This window comes from Onychomys torridus, chromosome 1 (genome assembly GCF_903995425.1).
Source record: "Onychomys torridus chromosome 1, mOncTor1.1, whole genome shotgun sequence".
Lineage (NCBI taxonomy): Eukaryota > Metazoa > Chordata > Mammalia > Rodentia > Cricetidae > Onychomys > Onychomys torridus.
The window spans coordinates 48,689,041-48,712,441 of record NC_050443.1 but is presented as its reverse complement, the minus strand read 5'-3'; the positions used below and the strand labels follow the sequence as shown (position 1 = coordinate 48,712,441).

At 46.8% G+C, this 23,401-nt stretch overlaps 1 protein-coding gene across 1 annotated transcript in view; it reads right to left on the bottom strand.

Moving 5' to 3' along the window:
• Positions 1-23,401, bottom strand: part of Fam169b (family with sequence similarity 169 member B) — a 60,217-nt gene that overhangs the window by 22,414 nt on the left and 14,402 nt on the right. The window contains exons 4-5 of the mRNA XM_036169454.1: positions 15,711-15,796; positions 8,714-8,891 (exon numbers count right to left, since the gene is read on the bottom strand). Of these exons, the coding sequence (XP_036025347.1) occupies positions 8,714-8,891; positions 15,711-15,796 (264 nt within the window). The remainder of the gene's footprint in view (positions 1-8,713; positions 8,892-15,710; positions 15,797-23,401) is intronic.

The following is a 23,401-nucleotide window of genomic DNA, read 5'->3' as shown; positions in this document are numbered from 1 at the left end:
GCAGCCAACACTCTAAATGCTCCTGAATTCCACTAACACAGTTTTAATTAAATTGTTTTGTTTTCATAGGAAGTGTTTCCAATGTAGTCTCTAGAACCTGGGTCCATGAAATGTTTCTGTAAGAATGACATAGAAAATACTTAAGCCTTTGGAGATCAGGTTTCACTTGCAGCTCCTGGACTCTGCAATTACAGTACAAAAGAAGTCATATGAGTATGGCTGTGTACCAATAAAACTTTATTCAAAAAAAAAAAAAAGAAAGAAAGAAAGCAAGGGCCTCAGAAGTCCAGACAATGGCAAAAGGGACTCTTGCTTCACAGGGCTAAGTACTGGCACGAGACTGATCGTAAGTGAAAGTTGAAAAAAACTTTGAAGAGAGAGTTTTTTTAAAAAAAAAGGGGGGGGGGTGTTGGAGAGATAGCTCAGAGGTTAAGAGCACTGACTGTCCTTCCAGAAGTCCTGAGTTCAATTCCTAGCAACCACATAATGGCTCACAACCATCTGTAATAAGATCTGGTGCCATCTTCTGGTCTACAGGCACACATGGCAGACAGAACGCTGTATATACAATAAATATGGAGGAGCCACCTTTAAAAAAAAAAAAAAAAAAAAAAGATGCATAGGGAATGCCTACAGCCAGGTGAAGATTTCTCAAGTTTTCCAGTAAAAATGGTCAATAACCTGAAAGAAGATACAAACAAGCAAATAAATGCAATCTAGGATCTGGAAAGGAAAGGCAGCAACATTGGAAAAGGGCGGTAAAATACATAAGAAAATCAGCAATATGGATGAAAAAGCTGCAATATGGAAGACAATTCTATAAGGAAGTTAAGATTTAGGGGAAAAATAGAAATGTTTGAAAAGAAAAAGCTCAATGAATCAAATAAAAAACACAATGAAGCCAGGCATGGTGGTGTACACCTCTAATCCCAGCACTTGAGAGGCAGAGGCAGGAGGATCTCTATGAGTTTGAGGCCAACCTGATCTACAAAGTGAGTTATAGGACAGCCAGAGATACACAAAGAAACTCTGTCTCTGGAGGGTGAGGAACAGAGAGATAGACAGACAGACAGACAGAGAGAAGCATCAATAACAGACCTGAGCAAGCAGGAAAAAGATCAAGCCTAGAGGTCAAGGCAGATGAACACACACTGCATTTAAACATCAATAAATTAAACTAGCCAAACAAGTAAGCATTGTGCTGGTGAGATGAACCAATGGGTAAAGGCCTTGCCAACAAGCCTGAAGACCTGACTTAAATTCCCATGACCCACCTAAGAACTGATTCCCACCTGTTGACCCTTGACCTCCACATATCCATCATGGCATATGCACACCATGGCACTTGTGTGACTCCCTCTCAGACAATAGTAGGTAAATATAATTTTTTAAGAGGCCCCTACCAACAGGCATGACCACAACATCCAAAAATTCTGGGATGTGATCAAGGGACCACACTTAAGAACACAGAGATAGAAGGAACTTACAGAAACACTAAAGGTATGGAGAATCTAGTCAATGAAATTATAGCAGAAAATTTCCCAAACATAGAGAAATCACATCCAAACACAAGAAGCATTTAGAACTCTAAAGAAACACAACCTGAGAAAAATCTCCCCCAGCATATAGTCTTGGTGTCAAGCTCCAAAACAAGAAAGCAAGGCTGAAAACTCTTCAGGAGAAATACCAACTTACCTACAAAGGAAGAAATGTCCAGATAATATCAGGTCTGCTGTCACAATACTAGAAGCCAGGGAAGCAAGGAATGATCTATTTCAAGAACTGAAAAAAATAACTGCCAATCAAGATTGCTAAAGCCAGCAAAACTATCTTTAAAAGTCGATGGAATAATAAGGGCATTCCGAGACAAACCCACACCAAGGTAGTTCATGGCCACCCAACAACATCATAGAAAACATAAAGAAAAAAATTCACCATCACAAGAACATAAGAAAGAATAAACTTCATGAGAATAATAGATCAACAAAGGAGCAAGCACCAGGAAGGAATCGATTGTGTCCACCACAAACTAGCAAACTCCTAATACAAATAGGGAAGAAAGGAAAAACAAACAATAATCCAACCAACAGAAGTACAGAAATCAATAAACACTGCTAATAATTGTAGTCAGAAGTTTCTCCAGTCCCACCTGGCCCCAAAGTCCCACAGCCACTTATAAAATAATCACTCAGAGGCTTAATATTATTTATAACTGTCCGGCCATTAGCTTATTACTTATTGGGCTTATTATTGACTAGCTCTTACACTTAAATTAACCCATAATTCTTATCTATATTTAGCCACATGGCTTGGTACCTTTTCTCAGTTCTGCCTTGTCATCTTGCTTCCTCTGTGTCTGGGTGGCGACTCCTGACTCTGCTCTTCCTCTTCCCAGCATTCCTTTAGTCTGCTCACCCCACCTATACTTCCTGCCTGGCTACTGGCCAATCAGCGTTTTATTAAACCAGTGTACAAGTGCATTATCCCACAGCATTTCTCCCTTATCTGTCTAATCAAAAAGTAAGGTTTTAACTTTAACATAGTAAAATTACATATAACAAAACAGTTGTCAAGCAAGAATTACAGTTATAATATCTAGTTATTTGTAGTTAGCAACATTAAAGGAAATATTCTATCATCTATCTTATATTTGTGAGTCTAAAGTTTCATATCTAGTCTTCAACTCCATCAAAGACCCCAGAAGGATATCAATATTCACTAAGTAAACAGGAAGTGCATTGCAAGCAACTTCCTAGACATGACAGAGACATCTGGCTGCCTGGAGAGTCATCCAAAGTTTCTCTGTAATGTGGAGGCATCCATCTTCAGCCTACAGGTCTAAAGTCTCCAGCAGACATTTTAGTGAAGCAAGAAATTTGAAGGATTGACTCACCTATTAGCAAAGTTCATCAGCCGCTTCTCCCTGTGTCCTGCAGAATGTCTGCAAGTCTCTTCTGTGAAGAAGCAGGAACCTGAAGGACCATCTCGCCTTGCAAAGCTCAGTGGTCACCTGCCTATGGGTCCTGCATGTCCAGTTTATACAACGTATTATCAAGCAGGGCAGGCAAGAGCAGTTTTTTGCCCAAATGGCTAACTTTTGCCAAGAAGAAAGCAAAATCCATATGGAGTTTCTACGATGCCCATCATCTCTTCTGAAGTTGATTGTTTCACTCTGAGCACTCAGAGCAGAACCAAGCAGAAAGGATTTCGAAGAAGGAGCCTGATGTTGTACCTCAATGTTCTAGAAAAAAATCCAAACTTAGAAAGAGTGGACCGAAAGGATGAGTGGCGTTGGTGGGTCTGCGGGCACAGCGGGGACGTTACGAGCCACAGCTATGACTGCCAGAGTTAGAAAGAAGCCAGGCCTGGAGAGGCAGAAAGATGGCGGGAGCAAACAGAAAAGAGAGGGTGGGGTCCGTGTGTGGCTTTCTAAGGCAGGGATTGCACGACCACTCGGCAGTATGCAGTCGCCCGCGCCCCCCTGATGATGTAAGATGTTAGACCCAGAAGAGTGAGAGCAGGATCCTAACATGGACAGCAATAAATAATACAGATCCAGACAGAAAGCATTGAAATGGAGTCTAAGAGAACATCAGTCACACAAAAAGTTGGTTATTTGAAAAAATAAACAAGATTGACACACCTGTGGCCAAATGAACTGGGGAGGGGTGTTCTTGGGCATCTGTGTTGACATCTGTGGCCCATGTTGCCACCAAAAGCCACAAGGATGCCCAGTGTCTAGGCAGCCATCTGTGGCCATATAGGTGTCCAAGGACCATGCCGAAGCAGGGGCTATACCAATCTGAGTGACCTGTGCTGCCACATGGTACCATGGTGACATCTGGGCCAGAGTTGCAGCTGAGTGAGGGCCATGTCTGGATCTGTGGCCCCACTGCAGCCAGGGTCCATGTTGATGTCCAAGGCTCCTGTTACCATCAAAGGCCATGTGGATGTCTAAGGTCTGGACCATCACCTGAGGTGGTGTTCAAGGGCCACACACCACTGGGCAATGGTGACATCCAGGCCCAGGCTGCTACTGAGGACCATGTCTGGGTCAATGGTCCTACCACAGCCAGGGACTATGTTGAACAGTCAGAGGCCCATGTCACCATCAAAGGCCACATGGAAGCCCAAGGTCTAGGCCACAGCCTGTGGCTTTGTTGGTGTCCAAGGGCCATGCCACTGCCAAAGCCATGTCGATCTGAGTGGCCTGTGTCATCACCCAAACCCATGGTGTCATCCAGGCCTGAGATGCTGCAGAAAGCCATGTCTGGGTCTGTGGTCCTGCTGCAGCTGGGTCTTTGTTGATGTCTGTGGCCCATATCACCTTAGGGGACCTTAGGAACCATTCATGATGAAATCAGAGGGCCATACTGAACTGTCCCTGCCCTTCACTGGCCTAGGAAAGCTGGCCCTGCCCTTCACTGGACAGTGCAGAAAGAGAGTTGGCCATGACCATCATGGGAGAGCTGCCCCTGCATCTCCACCCTCACCCCCAACCCCTGCCACACTCTGGATGGTCCCACCCTACAGCACTGGGGTGGGAGAACTGTCCGTCATGGCATGGGCATAGAAGAGCTGGCTCCACCTTTCATCTGACAAAGCTGGCCCCAGTGGCCTAGACTGACCAGCTCAGCCACCAAGGCCCACATCCAGGGCCTTGGGTTGGCCCACCCTAACATGTACCCCATCTATGTCCTGGTGGAGTGTGTGAAGGGACCAATCCTGTGGGACGATAGTCACAGGATCTCCATGACTGGGGCAACAGCAGGATATCCAAAAGGAGTTCCGGTGAGGGCCCAGTGATGATGGTGTACTAGAAGCCAGAAGCCTTGAACCAGACTCATTTCAATGAGCATTTGCAAGTAAGGCTGGTTAAGGGTTCATAGTGTGACACCACGGCTCCCACTGCCATGAAAACAAATGAAGAAGAGGTGTTGGAGAGGTGGGTGGGGAAGAGGGAGGAGTGAAGAGGTTTGTTTTTTTTTGTTTTCTTTTTTATTTTCTTTGGGGGGAATGATGTAAGGGTAGGAGTGAATATGGGGAGACTGTGAGATGAGCAGAATCAATAAAGAAATTATATTTTAAAAAAAGAATATAATATGCTGACAAGTGGTGGTAGTACATGTCTTTAATCCCAGCACTTGGGAGGCAGAGACAGGTGGATCTCTGAGTTCAAGGCCAGCCTGATCTACAAAGCCAGTTCCAGGACAGCCAGGGTTGTTACACAGAGAAACCCTGTCTCGAAAAAAAAAAAATTTTTAATTTAAAAAGAGAAAGGAAAAAATAGAATATCATATATCGTGACTAACTTGGTTTTGTTAGAGGAATGCAAGGCTGGTTCAATATACACAAATGCATAAGTGTAATACAGCACAGAGACTGAAGGAGAAAAATCATATGGCATTTCAATTGATACAGAAAAAGTCTTGGAGAGAGTTCAACATCCCTTTCCCTTCATGATAAAAGCCCTAAAAGAAACTACAAACAGAATGAGCATTCCTCAACACAATCAAGGTAACATACAACAAACCTACAGTCAACATTATGCTAACAATGGAGAAAAACTGAAAGCATTCCCTCTAAAATCTGCAATGAGACAAAGATACCCACTCTCTCTACTCTTGTTCATCACAGTACTCAATCTCTTATCTGGAATAATAAGAGAAAGATTTAAAGGCCTAAAGCAGGAAGAGGTCAGATTATTCCCATTTACAAACAGCATGATGTTAAGACTCTAAAGACTAGACCAGAAAACACTTAGAACTGATAAACTTCTAGCAAGGTAGCAGGATACAAAATCAACTTACAATAGGTAGCTTTGTAATTTATCAGTAACAAACTTGCCTGGATAGAAATTCCATTTACAATAGTTTTTAAAAAAATAAAACACTTAACCAGGGAAGTAAAAGACTTCTACAACCATGAAATCCAAAGAAAAAGATCCGCCCATCTGTACTTTAAATAGAATGGCAATTCAAAACAAACAAACAAAAAAAAATACTAAAAAGTCAAAGCCATTCACATAAGCATCTTCTCTGGACTTAGCAGCCTTTTTTTTTTTTTAAAGAGATTCTTGGGAGGGCCAATATAGTGATGCACACCTTTAATCCCAGCAAGGAGGCAGGAGACAGAGGCAGGCAGATATCTGAATTCAAGGCTAGCCTGGTCTACAGAACCAGTTCCAGAATACCCAGGGCTAACACAGAGAAACCCTGCCTCAAAAACACTAGATAGATAGATAGATAGATAGATAGATAGATAGATAGATAGATAGATAGATAGATAGATAGAGATAGGGAGGGAGGGAGGGAGGGAGGGAGGGAGGAAGGAAGGAAGGAAGGAACGAAGGAACGAAGGAACGAAGGAAAAAATGAATGAAAATGTAGATGAGCTATTTGGTCAGGCCTCCCACCTCAGGGCTCTGCTCAGGACTCTAACACTCAGCAGGAACACCTAGAGGAAGGATGATAGCAGACAGCCTTGTTACTTCAATGTCTTCTAGATGTATTAAGAAGCTGGAGAAACCTGAGCTAGAGAATCACTCAGTAGGTAAGAGCATTTGCTGCTCTTGCAGAGGACTGGACGGGAGTTCAGTTCCCAGCACCCATGTCAGAAGGCTCACAGCCACCGGTAACTCCAGCATCATGGTACTCAACACCCTCTTCTGGCCTCCACAGGTGAGCACAGGTAAAACACACAGGCACATATAGTGGTACATAAATAAAAACAGAATGCATCTTTTTAAAATAAATTTATCATTTATTTTACATCTTGACTGCAGTGTCCCCTCCCTCCTCTCCTCAAAGCCCCTCTCCCCCACTCCTCTGCTCCCCTCTCCCAATCAACTCTTCTATTCCTGTTTAGGAAAGGGCAGGTCTCCCATGAGTATCAACAAAACATCGAATATTAAGTTGTAGTAAGACTAAGTACCTCCCCATGTATAAGACAGGGGAATGAGATCCAGTAAGGGGAGTAGGGTTCCAAAAGCCAGTAAAAGAGTTGGAGACAGCCCCTGTTCCCACTGTTAGGAGTCCCACAAGAGGACCAAGTTACACAACTGTAACATATATGCAGAGTGCCTAGGTCAGTCCCATGCAGGCTCCACAGTTGTCAGTTCGGTCTCTGTGAGCCCCTGTGAACCCAGGTTAATTGATTGTGTGAGTTTTCTATGCATTTTTAAAAAAAGAAACCTGTTACATATGCCAAGATCCAAAGGGAGAAAAATGAACAGGATAATTGAGGCTTTAAGGAAATTCAACAACCTGAATTCCTCATCCAATAAAGACGAGCTTCTCTAACCCAACATTTTACTAGCCAGTCATTCCTGACCAGGACTCCTAAAGACCTACAAGGACAGTTATTGAGGCTACACGTGATTCTCTTACAGAGTTAAGCTTGGCTATTTAGTTTTTGATTTTTTTTTTTATGAAGACAACATGTTTCAGGAAAGATGAATCATAAATACTTCCCCTTCATCTTAATAATTCTCCAGGCCCATTCAGCTATCTGAAATTAATAAATCAGGAATATAACAACTTTGAAAGGGTATAAAGACACGTTATAATCACAGTCAAGAGAGAAGCTACTAAAACAGCCATGTGCCATAGCACCTAGAACTGACCTCAACAGACGGTCAACAAATGGACAAAGCATGAGAATCTGGTCACATGACCAAGGAAGTGGGGAGGCCAAGGGGAAGGAGCGAGGAAAAGATTTCATTCCATCCTGGGCAAGTAGAACGCATGCACGCGCGCACGTGCGTGTGTGCACGCGCACACACACACACACAATGTGAACACGGTTCAAAACAATAATCAGCCTCTTTATCTCCCAAGAACAACACTTTCGTCCAAAAACAGCACACGCATGGGGGTTTTCTGGGAAACCTAACTGTGGCTAAAATTGGTAATTTTCTTGCCAGTGAGCTTGCTCAGAGTATATCCAACCAAGCCTGATGGCCTGAGTTTGATCCGCAGAACCCATGCTGTGGGAGGAGCGAACAGACCTCCACAAGCTGAGCTCTGACCCCCTCACCTGTGCCACCCCACCCCCACCCCCTGCCTGCCACCAAATAAATTACATAATTTATTTGTAATTTGTTAAAGTAATTTTTAAAATGAATAACTTTATAAGAAGCAAGTGGTGGTGATGGTGGAAGCAGCTGGGGTCAGATGGTGATAGTCTTCAAAGGCTGAAGAAACTATTAGAGAAAGCAGCTACCTGAGAGGACAGACAGACACCTTCATCCCAAGGGCTGCACGCCTAGTGCTTGCCAAGGTCCTAGAAGAAGTTGCTATTGTCTAACCTAGCCATGTTTTCGTGGCCAATTCCCTGTCTTGTCTTCTGAGGTAATGTCTGTAAGTCTTGGCATCAAGGGTGCTTCCTGAACACGCGTCAGCTGTTAACAAGAGTGTTTTTCCTGACAGCTAAACGTGAACATAAAGGAAAAGCATTAAGCTTCAGGCATGGACACTGTTCTCTGTCGTGGGGCCACATGGTTCTTCCTGGGGAACCAAGGAGAAGGCTTCCAGAGGGATGAAAATGAAACCCCTGCTTTGGGCTTATTTACACAGAAGTTTAATTAGCTGTGCTTCCTAATGCACACGAGTCCACAGAATGCTCATGCTGAGGGGGTCTGCAGAGACGGACAGACATCCAAGGCGCCCCACCCCACCTTGCACCTCAGAGACCGTGCATCCCTCACCCTCACCTTTCATTTTGATTGAATAAAATCCAACTGCCGCTCCATCTCTCCACAGAATCTTAGCTTGCTCCTTCGAAGGGTGAGGTAAAAAAAACATGTCATCGTCATCCAGATCTCTCTCCAGCCTTCCAAAAACGATGGCGTTGAGAACAAAAAGTACAATCCTTTCCCCAAAGGACTGAACCTTGAAAAGGAAAAGAAAGAACCACCACCACTGAGACCAGACAAGAAAGGCAGCTGGGCGGGGCCAGGTGGGCGGGGCCGGGTGGGCGGGGCCAGGTGGGGCAGGATGCTCTTGATCGGGACTCAAATTGTGGGGTCTCAATACCACTGATTTATCACAGTGTAGTATGGCGTGCCAGTGCCAGGGAAGACTCGGGTCCACAGGGAGTGACCAGCTGAGAGTAACAACAAGAAGTTGCCTCTAGGGCGGCCATGTCAGCCATTCCAAGAGATGACTGGCTGTGTCCTGACATAAACCTAATCTGCCATTTTTACAGCAGTGACATCCTCACCCCAGGGGGGATATCATTGCCACAGCGAAAGCCACTGATTTTCACAAGTTATGACAGATCTCAAGCACATGCTGCAGTCCCAACCCCAGAGCATTACTAGGAACCGAGGCCCACCTTGAACTAAGCTATCTAATAGAATCCTCCTGTCCATATCAGAGTCATCCCTGTGGTCCAATCTGGGCCCACCAAGTTGCAGGCTTTCTCTTACACAAGCCAAAAATGATATCATGTTTCTGTCTGTGATTGTGAGTACGAAAGGGCAAACGTGTGGCTGAAATCAGGGTCTCTCTTCTGGACTCATAGTAGACATGGCTACCTGACCATGTCTGGCTACTCGGCCAGGCTGTGATCTATTGATCCTGCCAACATCCATCTAGGCAGCACGGGTAACGGATAAAATTCAGTGTAGAGGGAGAAAGCAGCCAGCCATTCACACAATGACTGGCTTACAGCATACAGCTTCACTGCGTGACAGCCAATGCGGTGCGTGTGTGGAAACGTGTGTGTGCGTGGATCCGCATCACCACCAGATCCACCACACCCCCAGAGCTGTGACTTCCGCCCACATGTTGTCACCTGATTCTCATCTGCTGGGGAGAGCCCGGCTTACAGGTGCAGAAATTAACTCAAGGAGGTTAAGTGAGTACATGCATCCGTTTTACTGTCTCATTCCAATGGCACCGAGACAGCTGTGCTGGGGCTAGCTCAGGAACAGGCTGGAGGAACAGCCAGGGCTCTTCATCCCAAACAGCACACACCTGCCCAAGCCCAGACACCCTAATTCCCTTCTGCTTCCTCATCCATCAGGCCCGAGGCTTTGGGAATGGGAGCATTCATTAAAAATATCACTGCATGGTCTTAACAATCCATTTTACTTATTTATGTTGTATGTTACCATTCATTCGGATGGTGCCTGTATATGAGGGAGGGTGTGTGTGTGTGTGTGTGTGTGTGTGTGTGTGTGTGTGTGTTTGTGTGTGTGCTGGAGGTCAACATCAAGTATCATTCTTCAGGCACTGTCCACTTTAATTTTGGAGGCAGGGTCTCTCACTGAAACCGGAACGCACCAAATGGGCTAGGCTGACTGGCCAGTGGGCCTCAGGGATCCCTCTGTCTCTGAGTCCCAGGCTCTAGTCTCTGAAGCATGTGCCACCATATCCAACCTTTTATGTGGGCTCTGGGGATTGAACTCAGGTCCTCATGCCTGCCTGGCATGCACTTTACCACATAAGCCATCTACCCCGCCTCCTAGTTTGAGGTTTAATACCAGATCCCAAAATGGCTGTCCTGCCCAACACCTTCACTATCCTTGTGCTTGGGGGACCTCAGCCATTCATTCTTCTTTAAGATTCAGTTCAGGGGATAAGATCCCTCGAGTGAGCTCCAAAACACTTGTCTATTGCTATTGGGGTGTGTGTGTGTGTGTGTGTGTGTGTGTGTGTGTGTGTGTGTGTGTGTGTGTTCTCTCTCTCTCTCCCTCTCTCTCTCTCTCTCTCTCACACACACACACATACATACACAGATACACATGCATGGGACACACGTGCACATGCATGCTAGCACATGATGTACATGTGTAGACACATGGTCCACATGTGGAGGTCACAGGACCACTCTGTAGACTCAGTCCTCTCCTTCCACCATACAAGGGTCTAAGGACTCCAAACTTAGATCAGCAGGCTCATGCAAGCACTTTTACCCACTGAGCTGTCTCACTGGCCCACAGCCTTTAAAAGGCTGACTAATAAGAAGGCAGCTCACTCCAGCAATCACACAGTGTCCACAGACTTCCTCATGGGTGCAGGATGTAAACCATGTCTCCTTCATCTGGGGCCACCTCTTAGAAAAGGAAAGAAAAGATGTGTGGATCTGACTGCTTCCCTTTCTATCTCAGACAGTGGCAGCCAGATTTAAGTCTCCAGAGGTAATGGGGACCATCTGGGAGGTGGCATTTCTCAACCTATGAAGCCAGAGTAAAAGCAGGCTGCACGTGGCAGAAAGGAAACACCCAATCAAACCCTGGCAGGAGAAGAAGGAGGAAAAGGGCGTGGACTTAGTTTGTCCAATTCCATTACAGGAAGAAAAATTTGTGGAACATGCCATCTTGACTTAGAAGCATTTCCGAAAACATAACACTAAGATCCATTTCTAAGCCATCATTGAGACCACTAATTGCATTAACAGAGACAGCATTCAAGGGGATTTTTCTAGTAATGTGTGAAAAAATAAGTGGCTAAGAAACAAAACCTGATTTTAAAAAAGTTTAGACGAAGTCTTAAAAACAACATAAGGAAATACCCATGTATGGAAGAAAGACATGGAGGAGGACATGGGGGGAGGACATGGGGAGGACATGGGGAGGACATGGGGAGGACACGGGGAGGACATGAGGAGGACATGAGGAGGACATGAGGAGGACATGGGGAGGACATGGGGAGGACATGGGGAGGACATGGGGAGGACATGGGGAGGACATGAGGAGGACATGGGGAGGACATGAGGAGGACATGGGAGGACACGGGGAGGACATAAGGAGGACATGGGGAGGACATGGGGAGGACATGGGAGGACATGGGAGGACATGGGGAGAACATGGGGAGGACATGGGGAGGACATGGGAGGACATGGGGAGGACATGGGGAGGACATGGGGAGGACATGGGGAGGACATGGGAGGACATGAGGAGGACATGGGGAGGACACGGGGAGGACACGGGGAGGACATGGGGAGGACACGGGGAGGACACGGGGAGGTCATGGGGAGGACATGGGGAGGTCATGGGGAGGACATGGGGAGGTCATGGGGAGGACATGGGGAGGACATAGATAGGGGTAGAATGCCCGGAAGTGGTTTGTCAGGTCCTTCTATTCAGAACAAGCACATACACAGGACACTCTCAGAAAATTGGGGGTGGGCTCCCAATCTAGACTTGGGAAAAAATAGGAAATGAGAAACTCTCATTCTGGAACAGTCTAAGGAACAAATCAGTCTTCTTAGCACAAACAGTCTGTGAGAAAAGAGCGAGGACAACAGCGCACAGCTGCATCATGGTCCTTCGCTGAATTTCAAGGCAGCATTAATTTCTGGAAGAAACCCTTGGCAGAACATCTTTAATAGCGTCTATTGAGTCCACTGAATCCAGATCATTTTTTTTTAAACAGGCAGCTTACAGAATGGGAAAAGCATCATCCAAGGTTTTTTTAAATAGCAAATATATGATAGTTCTTTTATCACATATTTGTGATAAAAGGCTTGCAGAGAAAATATGTGGGAAACTCTTACAATTTAACAATAAAAATTCAAATATTCCAATCAAAAAGTGATTTTGCCTAAGAAGGATTGCAACAGGCATTCTCCCAGAGAGAGAACATACAGACGGCCATGAAGCACAAGGAAAAAACCTCGGTCTCCTGGCCATCAGGAAACGCACATCAACACATCTCTAGGGTTCCACTTCACACCTGCAGGATGGTGCACACGCTACTTGTCAGTTGCTATAATAATACACCATTTCTGGAAGTAATTGAAGAAGAAAAGGGTGATTTTGGCTAAGGTTCCAGAGGGACAGGGTCCATCATAGTGGGAAAGACATATACAGAAAGGAGAGAGAGAGAGAGCAGGATGTGAGGCAAGACTCTAAAACCTCAAAGCCCTCCCTAACTCCCCAAACAGCACAAGGGACTGGGGACTTGGGAACCGAGTGTCCCGATCCCCAAGCCTATGGGGACAGGTTCCATTCAAGGACTGCAGGTGGGGAATGTAAGTGGCCGACAACAGCGTGTGCTGCTGAGGACGTGGAAATACTGAAACCCACTGGTGCTGTGGTGGGTAAGTCATATGACACAGTAACTGAGGAGGACAGTCTGGCAGTTCCTCAAAATACGAACTAGAGAGACACCATGTGACCAGTAATTATGCTCCTGGATATATATACTCAAGAAAATTCAAAGTCTGTGTCCTCATAAAATGTCACACACAAAGACTCATGACAGCTAAGACGTGAACACTACTCAATACCCATCCACTGATGAATGGATAACAAAATATAGTCTATCCATATGCGGGGCTGTCGTTCAGCTGAAAGCAGAGTTAGGATAATGAAAATGCTGTGGAGTGATGGACTTAAGTCTATTAAACATCATGGGATTGTACATTTTTAGAGCTTTTTTTTTTTTTTTTTTTTTTTTTTGGTTTTTTGAGACAGGGTCCCTCTGTAGCTTTGGGGCCTGTCCTGGACTAGCTCTGTAGACCAGGCTGGCCTCGAACTCACAGAGATCCACCTGCCTCTGCCTCCCGAGTGCTGGGATTACAGGTGTGCACCACCACCGCCCGGCTGGAGTAAATGTATGGCATACAAATTACACGTCAATGAAGCTTGATTAAAGTAGGACTTCTCAATTTTCAATTTGTGTGTTTGTGTGCTTGTATGGTGCATGTACTTGAGTGTGGGAACGTGGGAACCCATACAGACGCCACAGTAGGACCTTGAGTGTCTTCCTGTGTCAGCCTTACTGCCGTGGAAGAGTCTCTCACTGAAGCGGGAGTTTGCCGGTTTGTCGCAGCTGGCCATCCAGGGAGCTCTCAGGGATCACCGGTCCCCTCCCCTCACCGATGAAGTACACACAGCTACGCCTGGCTTTTTACATAGGTGCTGAGGATTCGAACTCAGGTCCTTCCACTTGCAGAGCAGAGGTTCTTACTCACTGAGCCATGGGCTCAGCCCTCGGCCTCAATGTTTAAATTGTTCAATAGAAGAAACTACACTGTAAGCTCATTCTCCAGACTGAATGCAAACAAATGTTGACATTTCACTCAGCACTTACTGAACCCCACAGAAAAGTGAGTGGTTTGCTAGATAATACCATTCCAAGATGATACAGAGCATTATCGTTATCTCACCTACATAATGAAAATAAATCTGCCAGCCAAGTGAGCAGGCAGTTACGAGGCACACAGTCAGCTCTCTCTCTCTAATTAGGAGGCACACAGTCACCTCTCTCTTCTAATTATGAGGCACACAGTCAGCTCTCTCTCTTAATTATGAGACACACAGTCACCTCTCTAATTATGAGGCACATAGTCAGCTCTCTCTAATTATGAGGCACACAGTCAGCTCTCTAATTATGAGGCACACAGTCAGCTCTCTAATTATGAGGCACACCAGTCAGCTCTCTAATTATGAGGCACACCAGTCAGCTCTCTCTCTTAATTATGAGGCACACAGTCAGCTCTCTAATTATGAGGCACACAGTCAGCTCTCTCTCTTAATTATGAGGCACACAGTCAGCTCTCTAATTATGAGGCACACCAGTCAGCTCTCCCTCTCTAATTATGAGGCACACAGTCAGCTCTCTCTCTCTAATTATGAGGCACACAGTCAGCTCTCTCTCTCTCTAATTATGAGGCACACAGTCAGCTCTCTCTTAATTATGAGGCACACAGCTTTCTCCCAGCCAATTCCTGCCTCCCTCCTTAGCTCCACCCAGCTGAAGTTCAGCTGCTCTCTCGCCCTCTGAGAAGCTGCTTGCCACTGCCTGCCTTCACCCTCACCATCCCAGGCCCCTATGCTACCATTGCTCTACCACAACACAGCACTTCAAAGGCACCAGGCTCACTCACACCCAACTAAATCACTCACTGGTTATGTAACTCAAGGCCTGCGCCTCCAAGGACACAAAAAGACCATGAAGAAGCTGGGATAACATATATGCAGGACAGACCAACTCATTTCTAAGTCTTCTATCCATAACCATGACCTGAATATACTCAACAGAAAAACTGCTCAGCACAGTGGAGAATGGGATGGATTAAAGTTTACAAACTAAGGCCCGAGAGGCCCTCAAGATGGTAAAGCAGACAGTAGTCAGGTGTCTGGTGACCAATCACGTGTTCCTGTTTTCCTTGGTGGCAGGACACTAATAGCATTGAAGGGTGTGCCCTCAAAAAAGATGTTGAAATCCCCACCAGTACCTGTGAAGGGAACTTATTTGGAATGGGTCTTTATTGGTGATTGAGCCATGATGGTACATTACTCTTCCAAAGTCCAATACAAATGATGTCCTTATCAAAAGGGGTCTCAACACAGGCTGACAATGTTTCCAAAGAAGGGGATGTGGAGACACGGGACACCACCATCTTCAGGTCAAGGAATTGCTAGAGCAACCAGAAGTGAGGACAGAACCAACAACAGATTCCCTCAGCCCTCAAAAAAAGTACTCCATGACTTCAGACCTCCAGCCTTCAGATTCAAGAGACAGGGAAAAGTTTGTTGTGTAAGCATGCCAGACTGGGTACCCCACAGGGCAGCCCACAGAATGAATACAGGGGGCTAGACGACATAGACACAGAGGAAACCATTCTTCAGGCAGTTAAAAAGTGGTTCCCCGATAAAGATGCTTGCTATTCAGCCTTAATGTATTAACTCATGCCCCAGTAAAAAGACCTTGAAACCCGTTTGGCAAATGTTCATTTAAAATCATATTCCTCACCTTCATGAGCCCTTCTCTGGTGGGATCAGAAGTTCTTAGGACATCTTCGACAGACCACCAGGACTTCTTTAGGTAAACAGCCACAACTGAAGGGAAAAGCAAGAGAAGAATGTGAGTCCCACCGCAAACTCACGGGGAGTGGAGGCAGTACTTTCAACAGCCTGGGCCAACCAGTTGAGTGCGTTGTGGGTCAATCAGGTAGCATTTTTATTGTTTGCATTTTATGATCTTGGGGAATGGAACCCAGGACCATGCACACCACAGAGCTAACGCCCCAGCCTGAGGTCAGATTTGTGGCATTCTGTAAGAACACAAATCAGAAGAGTCACCTGAAAGGGTCAAGATGGGTATTTCACAGGTGGCCTGTCTGTGGCTCAGAAAAAGAAATACCCCAATGCGGCTGAATAAAACAAAATACAAACCAATATTGAAGCATTCAATGAGATAAGAAACTTTTTTTTTTTAGGTTTGGGCATATAACTCAGTTGGTAGGATGCTTGCCTAATGTGCATGAAGCCCTAGGTTCAATCCCCACCACCACATAAACTGAGTGTGTAGACTTCAGTAGTGTACAAGTGTACATACTTGCAATCCGGCATTCAGGGGCAAGGATGGGGGGTAGAGGCAAGAGAGAAGGTCATCCTCAGCTATATAGCAAGTGTAAGGCCAGCCTGGGCTACATGAGACTCTGCCTTTTAAAAAAATTATTTTTCCTTGTTAGGAACATATATCAAACGTCTAATCATTGGGGTTGGAGAGACGACTTGGCTGTTAAGAGCACCCACTGGCCAGGCATACTCAGCATCTGGGAGGCAGAGGCAGGCAGATTCCTGTGAGTTCGAGGCCAGCCTGGTCTACAGAGCTAGTTTCAGGACTGTCAGGGCTGTTACACAGAGAAAGCCTGTCTCTAAAAACAAGACAAGCAATGAAAAGAACACTCACCGCTCTGGCGGAGCACCCAGGTTCAGAATTTACAGCACCCAGGTTCAGAATTTACAGCACCCAGGTTCAGAATTTACAGCGCCCAGGTTCAGAATTTACAGCGCCGGCAGTGTGGCTCACCAAATCCGCAAGCCCAGTTCAGAGACTCTGATGCCTTATTCTGACCTCTACAGGATCCGGACACACGTGGAGCCCAGAAACACGCACAGGGAAAACTCATAATATATTTAAATAATAAATCTTTTTTTAAAAATCCAATCATTTGCATAACTCTTAACTCCCCACACCCCATAAGATCGAATGTTATCTATGGGCTCTGAGTAGAGAGAGTTACTTCTTGTGTGTTGAGCAATGCCTTGGCACTAGACTCAGCCCAGCCTGCTTTCCCAGGAATTTCCTCCAGCCCCATCATGAAACCATTATCAGCATCGTTCTGAGGACACTGCAGCTCTGAGAGGGCGGGTGGCCGAAGACAACGGGTTAGAAAGAGCTGAGAGAGGGTTCAGCCCTGGACGCTGGACCGCAAACCCAGGAAAAGGCCAGAGATGCAGTGCGCTCTTCAGAACCGGGCGGATCACGTGGGGAGGGGCTGTCTTTGGAGAAGGCGGCCCTGGAGCGGACTCAGGAAGGAGTTGGGGGGATGGGGGGAAGGCGTGCCTTTCCTTCTTCCTATCTCACTCTTACCTTGCCACACCTTAAAGGTGCCACCGCTCCGCTGACTTGCCCAGCATCCTTTGAACCAAGTCTGGATGTGGACACCTATTCACACACTGCCCCAGATTCCTCACCTGAGTTGTCCAAAGACATGGCCCCAGGTGTCTAGGAATCTGCAAGGGAGACTGGGTTTGGAATACCCAGGATCAAGTCGGCAAGCAGGATGTGCTCCTCCTTGCCTGCCAATCAATGAGCTGATGACTCCATGTCTTCCTGCTCCCATCTCTACTCAGCCTCCTGCCTCAGATGACTAAGGCAGCCCCCTCTCCTGGGCCCATCCCTGTCTCCTTACCAGTCCAAATCCCACCCTGGCTTCTGCCTCTCTGCTCGAATCTCACATACCCAAGTTCCTTTGCTTGCTTTCTGCTATCGTTTATGCCTTTTAATAGACATTTCTTTCGATACTTCTTAAGCCAGGTACCTGGTCCCAAGGAAGTCACAGAATTTTTTTGTTTGTTTTTGTTTTGTTTTGTTTCGTTTTGTTTGTTTTTTTTTGGGGGGGGGGTATTTTTTGTTGTTGGTGGTGGTTTTTTGTTTTTGTTTTTCAAGGCAGGGTTTCTCTGTATAGCTTTGGCACCTTCCCTAGAACCTCGCTTTGGAGACCAAGCTGGCCTCCAACTCACAGAGATCCGCCTGCCTCTGCCTCCCATGTGCTGTAATTTTTAAATGCATCTTCCTGTCAAGCCTTTCTAAATGAAGACTTGGGGGGGCGGGCATGGGGGACACAATAGGATCAAAAACTAAGTCACATGAACATGTAACATAAGGTTTGCAACCGTAAAGCAAACACTGGACCACTCGGGGTCAGCCACCACTCCCTCCCGCCCCCTTCTGCTGTTTGAGATATGTTAGTAGAGATCTGGGAAGACCCAGATACAAGGCACAGCCAGACATTCAAGGTGGTCTCAGAGCCTGGCCCCTCCAAAAACCAGCAACCTCTGTCACAGCCAGTCAGCTTCCGATCTGTGGTGAATCCTCATCACTGACAATGGTTCTAAAATTCACACAGCAGGCTGGGAGAGAAGAGCCAATTAAATGCCTGACATTCACCTTTACTTACTCAATGCAAGTCATTTTCAAAATGGCAGCTACGAGAACTGGGAGCACGGGGATTATTTCCCAGCTCAACAAGACCAACTGTTTGGTTTACTAGCAGACTGCACTCCTGTAATACAGATGTTCGATTCACTAATACTGTCCTCAACAGAAACATATTGACACTTCTTGAGTTTCACAGAGCACAGCCAAGTGTTCACTAGTCGGGGTGTTAACAAAATAGATTCAACTGGCCTCATGATGTGTTTCAAAACTCATCTTCAGTGACTAAGTGTACATAGCAATAAAAACGGAGTCCAGTCAAATTTAACAGTCTCAAATAAACCTGTCCCCAAAACCAGAACCAGCATGGAGGATGGAGCTTCTGATCAGTGAGAAACAAGGGCCTGGAAATGCAGGCAGGAAAGATGGCAGCAGAGCCATGCCAAAGCCATCACAGCACAGCAAGGACATGTCATGGGACCGGTCCAAGTGGACTGAAATGTGCCACGGGGCCTTCACTGTGGAGACCCTGGATCTAACAGCACTAAGGGTGACAACATGGAAACCAATACACCTGTGCTTCAAAAACTGCCACACAGATCTGTTGTAGAATATTATTTTGAGGTGTGTTACTTTTGTTTATGTTGAATTTGTTTAACTCTGTGAAGCTGTGTTACTGTGCCTGTCTAAAACACCTGGTGGTCTAATAAAGAGCTGAGCAGCCAATAGCAAGGCAGAAGAAAGGATGGGCAGGGCTGGCAGGCAGAGAGAATAAATAGGAGAAATCTGGAAGGAAAAAAAGGAGCCAGAGAAGGAAGAGGATGCTAGGGGCCAGCCACCCAGCTAGCCAACAAGCCACAGTATAAAAGCAAAATTTACAGAAGTAAGAACAGGAAAAGCCCAGAGGCAAAAGGTAGACAGGATAATCTAAAGTTAAGGAAAGCTGGCAAGAAACAAACCAAGCTAAGGCATTTATAATTAAGAATAAGCCTTCTGTGTGATTTATTTGGGAGCAGGGTGGCAGGCCCCCCAAAAGAGCAAAAATAACCAACAACACAGATCAGCAAATCCTCAATTCCTCACTCCACCCATCATCCATCCACCCCCATACCCCCACCTCCTGTCCCAGAGCTAAGAGGAGACAGCAGGCCAGGTCATCATGAAAGGCATTGCCAAGGCACTGGCACCAATTTAATTTTTCTTTCTCTCCCTCCAAGTGACAGGTGACATGGACCACAAGGAAGATGCTGCTGTTGGATTTTATTCTATGGCAAGCCAAGGTTTCTCAAACAAGTTAAGACAGTGAGGTCCCTAAGTGAACTCCTGGTGGCCCAGATTCATCCCAGGCATGAAGGGATCAAGTGAATTCAGCTCTCCTTGGCCGAGCTCCCAACTCTGTCCACAGAACCTTGGCCCGAGGGACTGATGAATCCATTTCTATTCTGACTCCAGGGATTGGCAGCCTGCAGAGAGAGACAGAGCCCAGCTAGCTGCCCAGACACAAGGCACAGAGGTACTAAACCTGACTGTCGTGAGGACCCAGAGAAGACAGACCTGCAAGGGGGGACGGGACAGTGTCCCCAGAGGTTGCCACAAACCCTGGATCACTGGGTAAGGCTTCAGCAGGCAGATGAGACAGGCAATCAATGTACAGCCGAGGTAAGGGGCCCCACAAGTCCAAGGCTACATCCAGCACAACTCAAGCAGCTGGGTGAAGACGTAAGAGACAGTTGCACACACCAGTTCAGCCTAGCCTCGAGTCCTTCGCTCAGTTTCTAACATCTGATGGACTTCAGCACACGCAGTGAGCACGGCAGCTGGAAGCGATTCCATACATAGCCCTGGGTACCGGGCCCTGGGTACCGGGTGCAGGGAGGAGAGTCCAGACTTCAAAGCCAACCAGGCCTCAGATGACAGCTCCTCCATTACTACTAGCCTTATGTACTGATCCTTAGCTCAACAAAGCATCCTCTCGCCCTGGTTCCACGGCAGGTTCCGTGAGAGAATGTACCTCACGGAACTGCACTTCCCATAGTGTTAGAGTTCTCCTGTGGTTCCTAGAAATTCCCTCCACCTGCCCTAAACTCTGCAAAGCAGTGTGAAAAGCCTTTGTTGGTTCAGCTTTCTGGGAGGCAATTAAAAAAATAAATAAAATTAAATTAAATTAAAAAAGCTCTATAACAGGCCATCTGTGCCTAGGAAGCTTGCTCTCCAGACAGTCTTCTGCTCCAGTCTGTACAGAGATGTCTGTCTGTCTACCTGTCTGTCTGTCTTTCATTGCTTGCTATCTGCCACCCTGTCCGTCCCCTCCATGCTCCTCACACCACGTTATCCCTGTAATCACCCCTTTTTTGTATATCAGAGGGCATCAAGCTGATGAGTGCTCCTGATTAGGGCATGCACCTCACCTGGCCAGCACCTCCCAACAAGATTGTGTGTGTGTGTGTGTGAAGATGAGCAGTGTACCAGTGCACATGTGTGTGTATGTGCATGTGTGTAGGGGGAAACTTGTGGTCCATGCCACCCACCTTATTTTTGAGGAGACAAGCCCTGTCACTGCACCTGGGGCTCCCTGACTGGACTAGGCCAGTCTATCTACCTATCTCCCGGTCACCATTACAGACATGCATAGCCATGCCCAGATCTTTCAGTGGGTACTAGGGATAGAACTAAGGTCTTCCAGTGTCCATTTCACTGACAACCATCTCTCCAGCCCCAATGAGATTTTTAAGCTTTGTATCCTGCTAAGATTCCTTATGAGAGCTAAGTCTTTCTAACTTAAGTATCTTCCAAATTAGTAACCAAATAAAACAACCATTTGGAAAAAGCAAGTTTTCCACAGAATAGATTAGGTAGAGTTATGGCGCCCTGTCATTTTGAACGGGTAGGCTGTGACAGCCAGAAGCAGGGACAGATTTTCAGGCCACAGCTGAACTCAGGAAAGAATGCTGTCTGTGCTAAATTAGCAGCATCTATCAGGGGAGGGTGGCTCCACGCTCCCAACTTTCTCCAGCAGGCAGCGCCAAAGTGGTACACAGTCCTACCATAGTTCGTCATTCCTCAGTGTCAGTTTCCCATGAAGCACACACACCCCGAGGAGCCACTGAAGGCAGGGCACTAACTACATTCACTCAAGGGATTAAATCTGAGCTCTCTCCTAGGAAGTGCCCAGCTTAGAGAAAGAGAGAAGACCTGGGCACAAGGCAGAATAAAACCTGAGCACGGGTTGGGGATTTAGCTCAGTGGTAGAGCGCTTGCCTAGCAAGCGCAAGGCCCTGGGTTCGATCCTCAGCTCAAAAAAAAAAAAAAAAAAAAAAAAACCTGAGCACGCTCAAGCTTTGCGCAGCTGGAGGAGAGAGGAAAACAGAAGTCCTGAGGAATGAGTGGGGCAGTGGTGAGCAGGGGAGGGCACTCCAGATGTGAGAAGATTAAGAACATAGGAGGGCAAAGGCAGACTTGCCACACCAGCACCAAAGAAGGAACAAGGCTAGTCTGGGTGCGCTCTGGAGATGATGGACAGCCGCTCTGACTCAAGGAAGGAAGAGAGAGACACAATTCAATTCCTGGAGTAAAGCAGTAACAGCTGATACAACAGCGTGTCCAAGCACTCGTGCCCTGGCAGGTGTGGCACCTCATGCCATGGCCACCAAGCTCATTCTGTTTCCCAGGTGCAGCTCAGGGGGTGAGTCACGTGCTCAAGGTCATATGTGTGTAATTGGCGCCACTGGAAAAAAAGATGGGAATCTGCTGGGTCCCACTGGTTCCAAGGCCCCCATTGTGACCACAGGTTGAAATAGACAGGAAAACAGTGGGGTGGAGCTGGGGCCAGGCCAGGCAAGAAAGAGGCCAGTGTCCAGTGAGAAAATGGGCCATAGTCAGCAGAGCCAATATCGTCAAGCTGTTGCCACACTGAGGGAAGTGAGGAGCGTGGGACTTCTTCAGCAAATCTGTGTTGCCAGACACTGTGCTCACTCAGCATTAGAGACCCAGCAGGGCAGCCTGGCCAGGACACGCACTGTGACAAGCACTTCAAGACTGTCTGGGAAGGATGGAGACTCTGTTCCAAGACCAAGCCTGAGGCAAAGGATGGTGGCCAGCCGTAGGACAGGGTCCAGCCTTGGAGACCACAGTGGTTGGATCAAGGTATCGGGCTTTGTAATAAGTCACAGAAGAGACCAAGCGAAAGAGGCAAGTATCCAACCTCACAGGATATGAGGCTAAGCTGGGGAATTGAGACACATTGCTGTAGGCAATTGTTGCGATGCATGTCCCGATGGAGCGTGAACACTGACCACAGGGTACATGGATGCAGGCAAGAGGACTCTGGTAAACCTCTACCACCATAGGTATAAACTATGGCACCCAAAGCTGTGTGTACTTAAAAGTGCTATTTTTAGAAATAAAGTCATTTTTTTGAGACTTCAAGTGTAAAGAACGGACTGGGGAAAGGGTGAGTCAGAGGCCCAGAGGGAAGCGGAGGCTAAAGGTGACTGAGCCCGGAGAGTGAAGGGCTGACTCCAACAATCCTGCTGGCAAAGTGGGAGGTGCTGGGAGAGGGGAGTGGGAGGCAGAAAGGAGCCACTGAGGGTGGGTTCCATCCCAGAGAGCAAAGTAAGCAGCCAGCTTGAACTGAAGGAAATAGACGCCTTAACCAGGAAGACTCAAGGACCCTGAGAGAACATGAAGTACCAGTTTCAGACAGCAAAGAAAGCCAGGAATGGTGGCATGCGGCTATAATCCCAGTACCCCTCAGGCTGAGGAAGAGGGACTACTAGGAATCTGAGGCCAACCTGGGCTACACAGACAGCAGGGAAGGGGTATCCAGCAGGCAGCTGAATGCATAGTCCTTCATGCACAGGGTAAGAGAAGCAGAGCTCATGTAAGAGGAACAAGTGTCCTTCATCTGCCCCCCAACACACATCTTACCTCCCCAGGCCAGCTGCAAGGGATTCATATACTGCCCCAAGGTCTGGACTTCTTCGTCACAACTAAAAGGG